Here is a 14,463-nt window from a genome sequence, read left to right as displayed (position 1 = left end):
AGATTTCAAGGTTTTTTAAATTTTAATGGAGAATTATTACACATAGATTTATTTAGAATTTTCTTCCATTTTGGAAGGACTATAAAAATAAGAAGATTAAATTGGATATTTGAACCATGTGATTGATTCTCAAAGTCATAAATGGCCACTCATTCCTAAGAAAAAGGAGCTTCTCAATGCACACTTATTGACATTCTAATTTGATTGAAAAGGATGATCTACGATAAAGCAATTAATGTGATTAAAAACATAGTTTAACTTTTCTAATTTTATATATTTAAATTATCAAAATTTCAGATTAATATTTTGAATTTGAAATAATAGTGAATTTTCTCGCCCAACAGAAGTGGCCTATTGCGTGAGATTTGATTTGTAAGACTTTTATTGTCTGGGTTCGAAATATGCCAAATACAGTAATGCTAAAGGTCATCGATTGTAAAAACGGGTTTGTAACTCAATTTCTGTCACTAAATGAGAGAGTATGTATAGATTATCATTATTTCCTTATATATTCCCTCCATTCCTTTTTACTTGTCACGTTTACCTAATTCACACCGATTAAGAAAAAAGTTGGTTAAAATTTATTAGTCACCTATATTTTATAAAAAAAATTATTATTTTCTAAAACTATCCCTTATTTAAAACTCCGTATATAATTTAATATTTAGTTGATTATGATTTATTGAAAATTGTACAAGTATAAAACATGACAAGTAAAAAAAAACGGAAAAAATATATGCTTGTCAAATTTATTAAAAAAAATAGCGAGATAATCAAATTTGTCTTTAATATTTCACATATTGTGAAAAAAATTCAATATGGAAACAAAAATTTGTGTTTATTAGAATCAATGTCGGATGTTGTCATCGAACAAGAAAAAAACCGATGAAATTTAGAAAGAATAATTCAACGAAAACGATAAAAATAAATTTTAAAAATAAAATAAAGAAACAATGCATGTAGGCATTTGATGTCATTTTATTCCATTTTTTTTAATTTGCATGAAAGATAAGGACTTGAATGAAGAAAGTGACAATCATTTTGTTCAAGAGCTCTTTGTCTTTGCATTTTAAAAATATTTCACTTTCAATATGAACCTTGTTATGATTCAAATTTAATATTTAAAATAAATATAAATTAAAATATTTATAAAGAAGTCAGTTAATATCTCACAATGTTTTAATTTAAAATATTTTTTTAGACATCTTAAAAAAAATATTACTAATTATCTCAATATAACTAATTATTTCAGAATATAATAATTTTAGTGTTGTAGGGTCCAAAAAAATATATATATATTTACAGGGTATATATGTAAACAAAAAAAATGAAATATTATAATACATGATATACGCAAGAGAATTGCTATAAAACCCTTGCAATTATTCAAATTTGTTCATCTATTAAAAACCATTTTTTACAAATTACACCCTAAATAATTATATATATATATTAATATAGTATATAAAGAGGACGTTGACCATTGTGATCTAGTTCTTGAGAATTGGACCTAAGGGCACCCTAATTAGCTAAAATAGACTTAAAATTTTAAGTGAGTCAATGGCCTATATTATCAAGGAGGAAAATATAATATAAGGGAATGATAGGGGCTATTAATTAATAAGCCATTAAAGGACTCCACTTATTATTAGTACTATGATTATTATTATATTTATTTTTCCCCAGAACTGCGCCGAATGGTCTTCGTTATTTCTGGATCTCTGGTTATGGATTTAATATATATATATATATATATATTCGAAGAAAGGACTAAGTTGTGATTTTTGTAAATAGTAAGGACTGTTGATGAAAAAAAGTTAATTCTTAAAAGTATAGGGTGTTTTTTGAAAAGCAGCATGAGGTTTGCAATTTGTTAACTGAGTTAATTAATGGAAGTAAAAGGCCCGGTTCTGACTTAACCCTTAAATGATAATGCTTGCTGTCTAGTGTAAAAAAAAAATTACAGGGGCCTTTAAACAAGAAAGTGTGTTTTATGCAAAAGCATCACATAGTTGTGAAATTTTTGCAAGAAAAAAAAACATAGAGTATGTAAAATAGTTTTTATAAAAATATGAAGTAAAACGCAAAAATGACATGAAGATGGGTAAATTAACAGAAACACCCTCATAATTCTAATTATTTTATCATAGTGGGTGTTTAGTGCAAAAGTGCCACATTTTGTGAATAGATGATAAGCATGCAGAAATAGCCTTCTTTTAAAAGTTAAGTAGCCCAGTGGGCTTTATTAGGATTTTTGGCCATTAAAAAAAATAATTACTTAATTAATTAATTAAAATTAAGATTTTTAAGAGATGCCTTTAATCTGCCTCTTATGAAATAATAAAAAAATACAAATTTCACGATAATATTTATTTTTATAAATATATATATATATATATATAAATGCCCCAAAAACTTTTATAAAATATTATTATTATTATTAATGATTTTTAACCAGAAGGAATTCTATAGATTGAGTAAAACTTTTGCATTTTTTAAAATTTTCTTTTATAAATAAAAATAAATTTGAGGAATTCACTTTAAAAGAAAAAATAATCAGCCCTAGTTCAAAAATCAATAATAAAAATAAAAATAAATAAATAAATAATCAACCCAAGTTTCAGCCACACCCAACAGAGTGCAATTTCACACTTTACAAAGGGGTAAAAAGTGAAACTCCAAAAAAAACAAAAAACAAAAAACAAAAAAAAAGGAGAAAAATCAATTCATTATTTCTTAAAATTCAGCTCAACAAAGATCAGAAGTGAAAAAGAATGAAAGCATAAAAATCCAAAACAATTCCATTGATTCCAAGCCAAAAATAAAACTTGAAAGCTCACAGATCATAGACAAATAAAAGTATAAAACCCATCCATATATATATATATATATATTTTTTACGATGTCGAATCTATATAGTTATTAACTCATATTCTCTACAAAGTTCAAATTGCTAAACATGCAATGAAAAATGTCAATGAGGCCATATATATATGGAATTCTATCGAACAAATTCAGCATGATATCGGTTAATGACTTGCGAATCGAAAAGAATTCGTTCACATGATACCTGTCATGCTTTGTTGGTGGCAATGTACAATGAAAAAGATCGCCATCGGTGCTTGAAATAGCTATGAACTCGAATTTTTCCCAGTTAACATTGTCGGCAATTCTTCTACGGCATACCGAGCAAGTCATGAGCTTCTTTTCCCTTGGCATGGTTGGTGTACATCCCGTATTCGTCACTTATACCGACGTTTGAGACGATTGTGTGAGGATGAATGAAACCAAAATCAACTGGAAAAGGTGCTGATGGTTCTCCGGTAGAGCTCTGTGGCTGACTGGAGGACCGGGATGGCAAGTTCTTTGTGCCTCGCACCTTCCGCTTAGTGCTGAGAAATCCACAAGCAAAAGCCTCGAGTGCTTTTGTCGTCAAAGGCCGGTTTCTGGTGCTCTGTCTACGACCGTTTGTGGTAGATATCGGTTGGGTGAGAATACCATCTGATGTTTCAGATGACTGGGAAGACTTGAGTTGCTGCTCTGGTTCTGATTGGAAGGCGAGTTTCTCTTTGTTCGAGTCTTCATTGCTCTTTAGTTCTGGTGAAAGATAAGGTACATTTAAGTCGATCAAGTTGTTGGGCAGAAGTTTTTCGTCATGCAAACTTGTCTTGTTGTCACTGAAAGCACACTTGGCATTTTGGCCACCATCATCGGCAAAAGAGTGACATAATTTCTTGCTTTCAGATGAGTTGGTCTCTATGCTTGTATCTTTACTTCTCTTCGGCGATTTTAGTGCACAAGCGGACTCCTCTTTCTTCAATTGATCAGCTCTCGGAAAAGAGCAAAAAGAGTTTCCTACAAATGTGTTTTCTTTTGCTTCAAGTGGCTTTGACTTGTAACTAATCTCCTCTTTTGCTACCCGATAGCTCCCGGGAAAAGCACAAGGACGTTTATTTCCAGTGTTCTTGCAAGCATTTAATCTTCTCCTTTTTACCACGGGAGCTAAATAGTTATTTTGCCAGCTCGACTGGTTCCTCGTATCCTTCAAAGGTTGTTTTTCATTCAGCAAATCATGCAACTGATGATTCGAACCATGCTCATTTAAAGGCATTGCTTGCTTGGAACTAGCAGACAGCTGATCAGATACATCATCTCGAAATGTTCCATTAAATGATGTAATCTTCTTATTCACAGATATCTCTGGATTGCATTCTTTTATGTTATTCAATGATATATCAACACGATCTTGCTCATCCGACAAGCTATCACTATCTGTATAAGTTTCTTCTGAGCATTTAGATGGAGCAAGGCCACATCGGGCATCGGCGGGCAGGCTCCTCAGTTCCCTCATCTTCTTGGGTGCATCCCCATGATCCCAACTTGTATCCACAACGGTAAATTTCGTATCTTCTGGATTGCAGTTAGAAACTCTCGGGCGGAGATAGCAATGCCGTTGATTCTCAGAGGACAGATTATTTTGCTCCAATTGTGCATCCGCAACCCAACCATTTTCCTCTTTGGCGCTGGCACTTCCTTCAACCTCGAACTCAAGAAGTTTTGGATCCAATGCTACTTTATTCAATATATCAGTAATTGAATCGAAATAGTGATTGCCCTTGACGAGCTTTCTCCTAGAGAACTTCTTTATACCAGGGATGAGAAATACTAAAGCATTTCTGGAACCAAAAGGACCTAGATCTTTGGGTTGTTCAGAATGCCACCCTCTTGCAAGTAAACGAGGCCAAACAGCTTCCCAAAAGAGATCGTTGGACCTCGCTTTGCTTAATCTGAAATTTCCGGTCAGAAACTTAATAATATCTTCGGAAGCGAGAGAGGAGCACGCCTTTCCAATAGGTATATCTGAACGGACAGAGAGAACCTGATTTGCTCTCACTGGATCCAGTACAATGCCTGTAAGGTCATACTTTCCTTTACCAATTCCAACAGCTCCAACTAGAACTTCTGTACCGATCAAGGCCTTCAATTGAAAGACAAATTCTTCCAAAGAAGTGTTTCCCTCATTGAAGACTTTAACAGCCTGCAACAAGTATTCAATTCATATAGCACAAAGAATTAGCACACAAATAGAAAAGAAAATGTCTAACAAGTGATAAATACACATCCCTATTGAACTTCGACATAACAATATCTAATATGTGGATGATAAAAACGAATGAATCATCAAATGGAGCCTGCATGATCACAAAATTTTCCATAGAAGAAGAGGTTAATGTACACACATCAGGATTTGAACCGTGACATACAAATATATTGTGACACAGATATCTAAAAAGGACTATTCTATCCTCTCTGTGTCACAATGCAGAACTCCAAAACTAAGTCTACAGTTCAAATTCAGTTTTGTTTATCCTGATCAACCAAAGCTAGTAAATTGATGATGCATTTGGAGCAACAAGATTGAAACTATAGCCAATGACTTGTTTTCGTGGAAAGTACAAAACAAAGGTTGAAAAGATATATACATACATTTATAGCAATACAAAAGTACATGAAAATGTAAATACCTCCAACAGAGCATCTTGTAAATCTTTAGATATTCCAGGCAGCAAGCGTGATAACAATTCTTGTTGTCTCCAACCAGTGAATATGCGTGATCCATGTATGCACCTCCTACTTCTCATCTTTCTACATTCTGACCATCTCCGATGCCCATCAGACCTATAAAATTTTCCATAATAAAAGCACAATACATCTCCCATGTCTTTAGTCCCGACAAACCTTCTTATCAGTGCGAGATTTTTCCCAAAAATATAGAGACCAAGGAGAAAAATCTGTGATTCAGCAGCAGTCCAAGGGGTTGCTTGTGTGCCAGGCAAAATTCCAATCCCTTTATCATTATCAGGTGCAGTTAAGATGTCTTTATAATCTGCATTTGCCATTGACAATGGCATACTATGAGTATCAGCACCTGGAATTTTTTTCTGTTCATGTTCAAAGTGGTTGTCCACAGATTCTGACGACAAAATTGGGGTGGCTGACCCTAGTACAACAGAAAAAGTGACACCAAGAAACTTATCCATTTCCGTTGGGGTGTGAATTAACTGAAGCCTTTCTGATTCTGTCATCAAAGGTGGAATCACAACTTGATACATATCTCTGACACGAGGAACTACTGATTCATCTTCATGGATATCATCAACACCAGGCAAATCCGAAGAAAGAATATGATCAGATGAAATGACCACACTACACTCTTGCCCATCCAATACCTCGTCATTGTAATTTATTTCAATTAGATCCATCGGTCAAAGTTTCTGCAAAGTACAGGAGAGTCAAAATTCACCGACCAGAGCTACTATGAAGAGTAAAGAAGTGTAAAGCAAAGCCAGCTCACATAAAAAAAATATAGTACGATATTCAAACACACTGTGCAAATGCAAATGATAAAGCTTCTAAAAACCAAAGCAACACTGCAATGTCTATTACAGGAAACACAAAGTAAAGAATTAATGATTTAAACACAAGGAATTAATAAATGAACTGAAAAGGCATCTGCCTATTAGAGTAACTAATTATCTCACATGAGCTAGCTGTTTATGCAATTGCCAGGTAAAGTTTAGAGGAAAAAAGAAACACATCAACAAAAGATAAGGGCAGTCAACCGGTGTAACAAGAACATAAATAAAACAAGCAAGCAAAGCTCTGTATCAATTCACCCATGCAAATTTCATAAGAAAATAGTGGATGTTTTCATGCATGTTGAACAAACCCACCAAGTGATCAAACAAGAAATTGCAAAAAAAAAAATTTATTCAAAACTAACAATAATAGCAAGGTATAGGTGTCGCGCAGGAGTGCTTGTATGGCTTACATGACAGGTTTGATGATGCTCTGGTAAAATACAATGAATATCATGGTTGTTTATATTAGGTATGAATAACCACTTACTGGAAACCAATTATAAATGAAACCCTTCCCAGTTTGAGTAATTTCCATCCCATGCCTAATAGAATTGACATTGAAAAAAATTTTGGTCTTATTTAAGGAAACGTGTTTGACAGATCAGAAACCAAATCCATTTGTATGAAATATGTTAGCAATTTGATTTCCAGCAGAAATAACAACTTCATTACCGGTGAAATTTTGCTCCGAAGGTTCATGATATGCACACAAACATCTAATAGAAAAAAAAAATGGAATTTTTTTTTAAACCATAGAGTGCGTGTCATTGCTCCTCCAATCATATACACACTAATTCATGAATTGAAATCTAAAGTGTTAAACAGAGAGCAAGGCAAGAGAATCATCAGGTCATGTTTGAAATACAACTAGATACACATAATAGAGAGCATTGGTATTAAAATTCAAGCCTCAAGAAAACTAAAGAAATAGTGTTTCATTAGCTCTTTTGGAGCTAATATGGATTTCATCAAGCCTCCAGCAATCTTAAGATGTAATCAGATTCCATGTCATATTTTTCATGCATTGAGAGGATGACATTAGGTAGCCTAGTTCTACTGATATATAATAGTATAACACTTTTGAAGAAAAAAAGAAAACCTCAATATATCAATCATATAAAGAATTGAACATGCCCAAAAAAGGATTTCCAATTAACTCCATCAAGGAGATAAAAGACAAGATTTTCCACAAGAAGATAGCACCAAAGCATTAGAACTCAGAAAATATTGCAAGATCAAAATATGGGCGGCATATACCTAGTGTTTGGGAAATGAACAGTGACATGTCACAGTGGAGTATTTCCTATCATCACAAACCATCACTGAGCAATTGAACAAGCCCAACCAAATAAAGGCAGAGCCTCAAAAAAATAACACCACAATTCAGTAATGAAAGTTATATTAAATCAAGAGCATGCCCAAGAAACTCGTCAGTCGTTACTGATTGCAAAGATATCATAAAACACACTTCTCGCATCCCAATTCAAGCACATTACAGTAAAATAAAGACTTTCCTTCAATAAATGAAATCAAAGAATTGTGTTAAACCAACCAAAGATGAGCATCCACAACAACTGAAGGCATCCAACAACATTCATTCCCAACACCTCACAAACACATACAAGCAATCAAAAACCATAATCACAAGATCATAACAAATGAGATTCAATCAAAAACCCACTCAACCAAGATATAAAAAACAAATCCAACTAAAAGCGCACACATACACACACAAACAACCACCGGAAACATACACACGAATCAAATCTAACTCAGCAGGACGAGAAAAAATTCAAAAAAAACAAGAACATGGATATTTTCTCATCACGCTAAGATTACCATCGATTGCAGTCTTTTCACCGAAAAAACACAAAACAAACCACTATCGCTTATCGTTTACGAAAATAAACATAAAAAAATACATAAAAAAACATGAAATTTAGCAAAAAATACATCAAGTTCTCACCTTTCCTTCACAGCAGAGATCATTCACCAGTTTTATGACGAAAAGATCGAGAAAAATTGAATAAAAAGGATCCAAAAAGAAGGAAGAGAACAACGAAGCGAAGCCGGTCGAGAGAGAGAGAGAGAGTAAAAGAGAAAAAGGTACTAAAAATAATGAAAGAGTTATTTTGAAGATGAAGCTTGAGGGCATTTTCGGAAATTAAAGAATTGAGTTATTATCACAAGAAGTTGTCAATAGATCAGATACACAGGTTTTGTGTTCAATGTCGTCTAATTTTCTGACACGTGTTTAAGAGAAGTCTTTTCATTACATTTTTATGTCAAGGTTATTAAGTGGATTTTTTATATTTTAATATTTTTTTAATAATTATTCCATATTTAGTAATAAATTTATACCCAAATACCCGTGAGGTTTCTCTCAAGGGTTTACTCTTTCTGGGTTATTTCTCTTTTTTATGTTATATTTTTATTGTCTGATTTTCTGTGTTTTATTGTATTATTGTATTGTCACTCTTATTTAAATGATTGTGATTTTTTTTAATTAAAATTTTATTTTGATTAGTAAATTATATAATATATGAAATATATTAATTTTAAATTTTAATTTAAAAAATTGCTATCAATCCTAGCACATAATATGTGGAATAAATATATTAATTATGTTATAATCATATATTAGAATGCGTCAACTGCGGACGTCCGTAGAACATCCACAATTGAACATAGTACATTAGTACACATTATGGAGCACAGTGAAAGATAATGAGTGTCATGAAACAGTGAACAACTGTTGAATTGCAAACGTTTATAAATGATCAATGCTCATAATATATAAATCATTAAAACATAAATTAAATAATTATTTGAATTTATCCACACACATATCCATGCATAAATACCATTACTAAAAATTTAATATAATCTTTAAAAGTAAGATTTTATAAAACTTCATATATATATATATATATAATAGATCATAAATAACTGAGTCTTATAAATAAAGATATATTAATCATACTAAAAATTTTATGACTGTCATAAAAAATTTAACTATTAAACTATAAAAATTACTATTTTAATTTATACTAAATATATAAAAAAAAAGGTGGGATGATGTAATTTGTAGGATGATTTATCATTAAAATATTTTTGAAATAAATATACAACTAAAATGTTTTTTTAAAAATAAAAAAATATTAAAAAAAACTTTGTACTTGAAATGCTGTTAAGAGGCGAAGAGGGGATGAGTTGGAGCACAGAGGATGCGGCCGTGGGGCTCGTTGGAGTGCGCGGCTATCATACGAAAGAGACACGAACATGAGGGAAACTACGAAAATGCCCTTTTTTAAATTTGTATTAGAAAAACACTAATTAATAATCCTCATCATGTGATGCTGATACACGAATAAAGAGTTTTGTGTGTGTATTATCAGTGTGAAGTGGGACCCACAACACACATTGACTTTGACTTTGTTGACCATCAAGTTAGTCAATCCATTTTTTTGTGATTTATATTAAGATCTCCACCGTCCATTTTCATCATGCCGCCCCTTGTTTTGCCATTATTATTATTATTATTATTTAAAATAACTAAGATTTAACTTTTAAAAAGAGTAATTTATGATTATTTCAAAGGTGGATTTGTCCATACAAATAATTAGATTAATTTTTACAATGATAATAATTGGGTTTGATCTCTCATGATAAACTTACAACTTGTTTTGAGGTTAATGATATTAATAATAATAGTATTATTATTATTATTATTATTATTATTATTATTATTATTATTAGCATAACTGTTTTTGATGTTGTTTTCATTTATATGTATATGTGATTTTTAATAAGAATTATTTCAAATTATTAACTTCCACCACCCATTTTTTCAGTCAATTTATTTAGCATACTAATTAGAAACATAGTCAAAGTTATCTAACTTTGAATCACTTGGGCAAATAGGAATATTTCAACATTTGCAAAAAGAATTTTTTTTTGGCTGAAAATAAACTTTGTATTAATCTTTGTTTCAAAGTCATTCACATGTCATGTAGTTTGAATATATGTTCAATTAGTTTTACCAATATGCTTTTTTTAATATTTTAAAATTCACATTAAAATTCGTTTAGTATGATGTCATAATTAACATATACCATCTTGATTTATTTATTTAATTATTTAATTATTTTTCTTGATCCCCTGTGATCATTAAATTAAAATTTTAAAAATAAGAACCATCTAATGCGAGTTAAACTTGAGATTTAAACTGAAAGAAAATTCTAATTATCCATTAAACTATATATACAAAATATATACATACATATATATAATAATAGTAATTAGGCTTTATGTTTTCTTAACAATCATACCATCCACCACACTCTTGAACCATGTGATCATGTTCTTGCATGCACAAAGAGTCTCTCCTAAACTCTCTCTCAAAGCAATGCATGCAGTGTGTCTTCTAGAATAGTAAAATTCATGCATACATGCATGCATGCATGAATTATATATATATATATAAACATTCAAACTACTTCAAAACTCAGTTGGAATGGAGGTAATAACAGTGGCACTAAAAGAGGAAGACATCATCAAAGAAGAACCAGTCACACTGGTTTCACCCACAAATCCAAATCCAACACAAAGAGTTTATCTCTCAAACATAGACCAAACTGTGGCATTCCCTGTGGAGACAATCTTCTTCTTTGAAAGCTTGGAATCATCCACAAATGATGTAATTGAGAAAGTAAGAAGAACTATATCTGAAAAGTTTCTGATACCTTATTACTTCATGGCTGGGAGACTTGGTTATAATGAAGAGAACAAGAGGTTAGAGCTGGTGTGCAACAATGGAGGGGTGTTGTTTGTTGGTGCAACTTCATGGCTTAAGTTGAGTAACTTGGGTGATGTCTCCTTGCCCAATCCTTCTTTTCACCATCTTATTCTTAGGATTGATGGATCTCTCAGCCTCAATGATACTCCACTGTTCACAATTCAGGTTCATTCATATATATATATATCTCTTTTTGATAATCTTCTTCTTATTATTATTATTGTACATATATAAGTGCATATATATATATATATACATATTATCTATCTAATGACAGTACTATATCCTCTCTTTTCTTTTCTTTTCTTTTCCACCAAATCATATAATAGCAAACAGTACATACATACATACAAATATACATATATATATATATAGTAAATAACCAATTGCATATATATATAACTAAAAGAAGGATATATATATATATATATGCATGTAGGTAACCAGGTTCAGCTGTGGAGGGTACTCCATAGGCTTTGTGACAAACCACAGCATCATGGATGGAAGAGCAGCAGCTGAGATGTTCCTAACTCTTGGCTCCATTTGCAAATCATCAACACAAGCAATACCCTTACATCTCCAAACAAAGCACTCCACCCTAACCCTAAACCTTGACAGGTACTCTTACATCAAACCAAGATCTCCACCTCTCATCACCTTCCACCATGACTCAGAATACACCATCTCCTCTCCCTCTTCCTTCACTAACCTACCCCTTAACCTCTCCCTCTCCCCCACCCACACTTGCAAAGTCTTCTCCTTCACCACTTCTATGATCAACTCCCTCAAGCTTAAAGCCTTGACAACCTGCTCCTCCTTTGAAGCCATGGTTGCTCATCTTTGGAGAACAAGAACTAAGACAGTCTTTGACAACCCTCTTGCCACTTCCTCAGTCTTGTTTGCAGTTGATATTAGAACCAAACTCAATCCTCCACTGCCTCCAAACTTCATTGGTAATGCAGTCATCACTACTGCTGCAACAGCAAAGGTTATGGACATTGAAGACAAACCATTCTCATTTTGTGTGGACAAAGTGAAGGCAGCCATTGAGAGAGTGAATGATGAGTATGTGAGATCAGTGATTGATTGGTTGGAAGTTCATAGAGGAGGAGTGCCTTCAACTATGAATGAAAACTTCTATGTGTCTGCATGGTGGAAGTTGCCATTCCATGAGCTTGATTTTGGTCATGGGAAGCTTGTTCATGGAGGACCAGTGGTGAGTGGAATGGATGAGTTTGTACTGCTTCTTTCTAATGGGAATGGAAAGGAAGGTGGTGTCAATGTGTGGATGTCTTTGGAGAAGATGAAGATGGAGAAGTTCTTGTGCTTTGTCTATGATTTTTAATCAAAGCTATTGTCTCATTATTATTGATGTTAATATATTATAAATTATATATTTGAAAGTTGGTGGCTTGCACGTGCATTTTGCATGGTTTTTCTCTCTCTTTTTTTTTAATATATATAATCCTTTTACAACATTCAAATTATCTATCTATCTATATATATATATAGCTTCATAATTAAAGTTTATCAAAAGTTTACTTTTCATTTATAAATTACAATAAAAGTTTTCTAAGTTTGTCATAGCTACTTTAAAAAACTGGGACATGTTTGATGTTAGATACAGAGGTGATGTACAAGTTACTAGTAATCAGTTTGTTTTCAATACGGTTAGGTATTGTATATAACGCCATTAAATACAGAAGAAAAAAAATTTAACAGCAACTATGGGACATCTCTATATAAAATTTTTACTTTATTTTTTGAGAAGATTGTTTGTAGCTAAATTCCCCTTAATCTAATGATATTAGGTCTTCAACACGTATAAAAAAAATAGTGTCGACTCTTTTGATATGCCTTGACGAATAGGCTATTCATTTTGTTATATAACATGCACACCCTTATAATGCTCAATTTTTAATATATTTTCATTAAAAACCACATTTCCCTATATATATCTTTATACAATACATTTATTTATTTATATAATTAAATTTTTATGTATAAGTTTTATAAAGTTTATCTTTTTTTTTCAGAATAGTTAAGAGGATACGTGAGGAATAGTATTTTATAAAATTCTTCAAGTTGAGTTCTAGTTTGAAGGGTACACAAGGAGATCAAAAGTTATTTATAATGGTGTATAAGTAAATAAAAAAAAAATATAGGACTTTTATCAGTATTTTTTTATTTTTATTTTTGGGTTTGTATGAGCATCCAAAGCAAAAACTCTTTTTTGCAAAGGTTGGAACCACATTTTATTTTCAAAAAAAAAGAAAAAGGTACTTATATTTTAGTTTCATATATTTATATTTATGTGTGCTGATTTTCATATAAATATAAATTATAAAGTACCACACTGAAAAATGGATGATATATATTTATGAAGGTGGGAACATAGACAATAATGGTGCCACTGTTGATAATGTTCCAATACTTCAATATCATCATTTTATTAAGCAAAAAAAAAAAAAAATATCAGTTAGTTTTTATTTGAATCAATCAAATTTAAAAAAATAAAAAAAAATTCAGATCCTATCCAATACCAAATATAAATTAACCCAAACATTTTTCATATGAATTATTTATTAATATAGTTTATAAAAACAAAAAAATATATAAATTTTATAATATGTCTAAAATTGCAAAGTTTAAATCAGATCCATAAAAACATACATATAAAATAAATGCATTTGGGGGAAAATTTGTAAATGAGGATATATTTATAAAGTTTAAGATTATAGCAAAGCAAGCTTTCCAACTCTTTCAATTCTTTTTAAAATCCTTTATGAAATCTCACAATAATCCCAACATTCAAATATTTTATTTTTATAATTAAATTAAATTAAAATTATAAAATTACTCTAATTTCATAACTTTTTCTATCAATCATGTCATGTGCAAGCTTGCCATATTGTGGTTATTCAATTGAGTTTTTGAGCTTTTATCTATTTACATAAAAGACCCAACAAAAAAATATGGGATCCCATTTACACAAGTAAATTATCCCCAATCTGATATTATAGTACTAATATAAAAAAAAAATTCTATCATGATCTAATTCTAAACGACAGTAAATACCGGGATTTTTTATTGTTATGTTATATCTTTTTCCACCCCTCGTATCGGGGGTATTTTCGGTAATCTATTAATTTAGATAAAAAATTTTTAAAAAAAAACAAAATAAAAAAAATAAAAAACTGACATCATATTGAAAAAAAGAAAATATACATGATAAAGTTTTAT

The 14,463-nt window shown here is 31.2% G+C and overlaps 2 protein-coding genes across 2 annotated transcripts; one reads left to right on the top strand and one right to left on the bottom strand.

Annotated features, from left to right (window-relative positions):
- Positions 1-2,903: 2,903 nt before the first annotated feature.
- Positions 2,904-8,503, bottom strand: LOC120263683. Its single transcript, XM_039271647.1, has 3 exons — positions 8,389-8,503; positions 5,526-6,275; positions 2,904-5,038 (listed from the first exon to the last, which is right to left on the bottom strand). Exons 2-3 carry the CDS (start codon positions 6,261-6,263, stop codon positions 3,176-3,178), a joined length of 2,601 nt encoding a protein of 866 aa, XP_039127581.1. The 5' UTR covers positions 6,264-6,275; positions 8,389-8,503; the 3' UTR covers positions 2,904-3,175.
- Positions 8,504-10,938: 2,435 nt separating this feature from the next.
- Positions 10,939-12,643, top strand: LOC120263355 (omega-hydroxypalmitate O-feruloyl transferase-like). The gene is made up of 2 exons (XM_039271218.1): positions 10,939-11,385; positions 11,660-12,643. Exons 1-2 carry the CDS (start codon positions 10,939-10,941, stop codon positions 12,563-12,565), a joined length of 1,353 nt encoding a protein of 450 aa, XP_039127152.1. The 3' UTR covers positions 12,566-12,643.
- Positions 12,644-14,463: the final 1,820 nt, after the last annotated feature.

The sequence above is a fragment of the Dioscorea cayenensis genome, chromosome 6 (genome assembly GCF_009730915.1).
Source record: "Dioscorea cayenensis subsp. rotundata cultivar TDr96_F1 chromosome 6, TDr96_F1_v2_PseudoChromosome.rev07_lg8_w22 25.fasta, whole genome shotgun sequence".
NCBI lineage: Eukaryota > Viridiplantae > Streptophyta > Magnoliopsida > Dioscoreales > Dioscoreaceae > Dioscorea > Dioscorea cayenensis.
Note: the sequence above shows the minus strand (reverse complement) of the source record. Positions and strands in the feature narration are given on the sequence as shown.

What these genes read in the sequence shown, in the direction of transcription:
- LOC120263683 (XM_039271647.1), bottom strand. Translation starts at nt 6,263, where the DNA reads ATGGATCTAATTGAAATAAATTACAATGACGAGGTATTGGATGGGCAA. An exon ending in TACAAGATGCTCTGTTGGAG is followed by an intron (nt 5,039 to 5,525) that starts GTATTTACATTT and finishes TACTTGTTGCAG; the next exon opens with GCTGTTAAAGTCTTCAATGA.
- LOC120263355 (XM_039271218.1), top strand. Translation starts at nt 10,939, where the DNA reads ATGGAGGTAATAACAGTGGCACTAAAAGAGGAAGACATCATCAAAGAA. An exon ending in CTCCACTGTTCACAATTCAG is followed by an intron (nt 11,386 to 11,659) that starts GTTCATTCATAT and finishes ATATGCATGTAG; the next exon opens with GTAACCAGGTTCAGCTGTGG.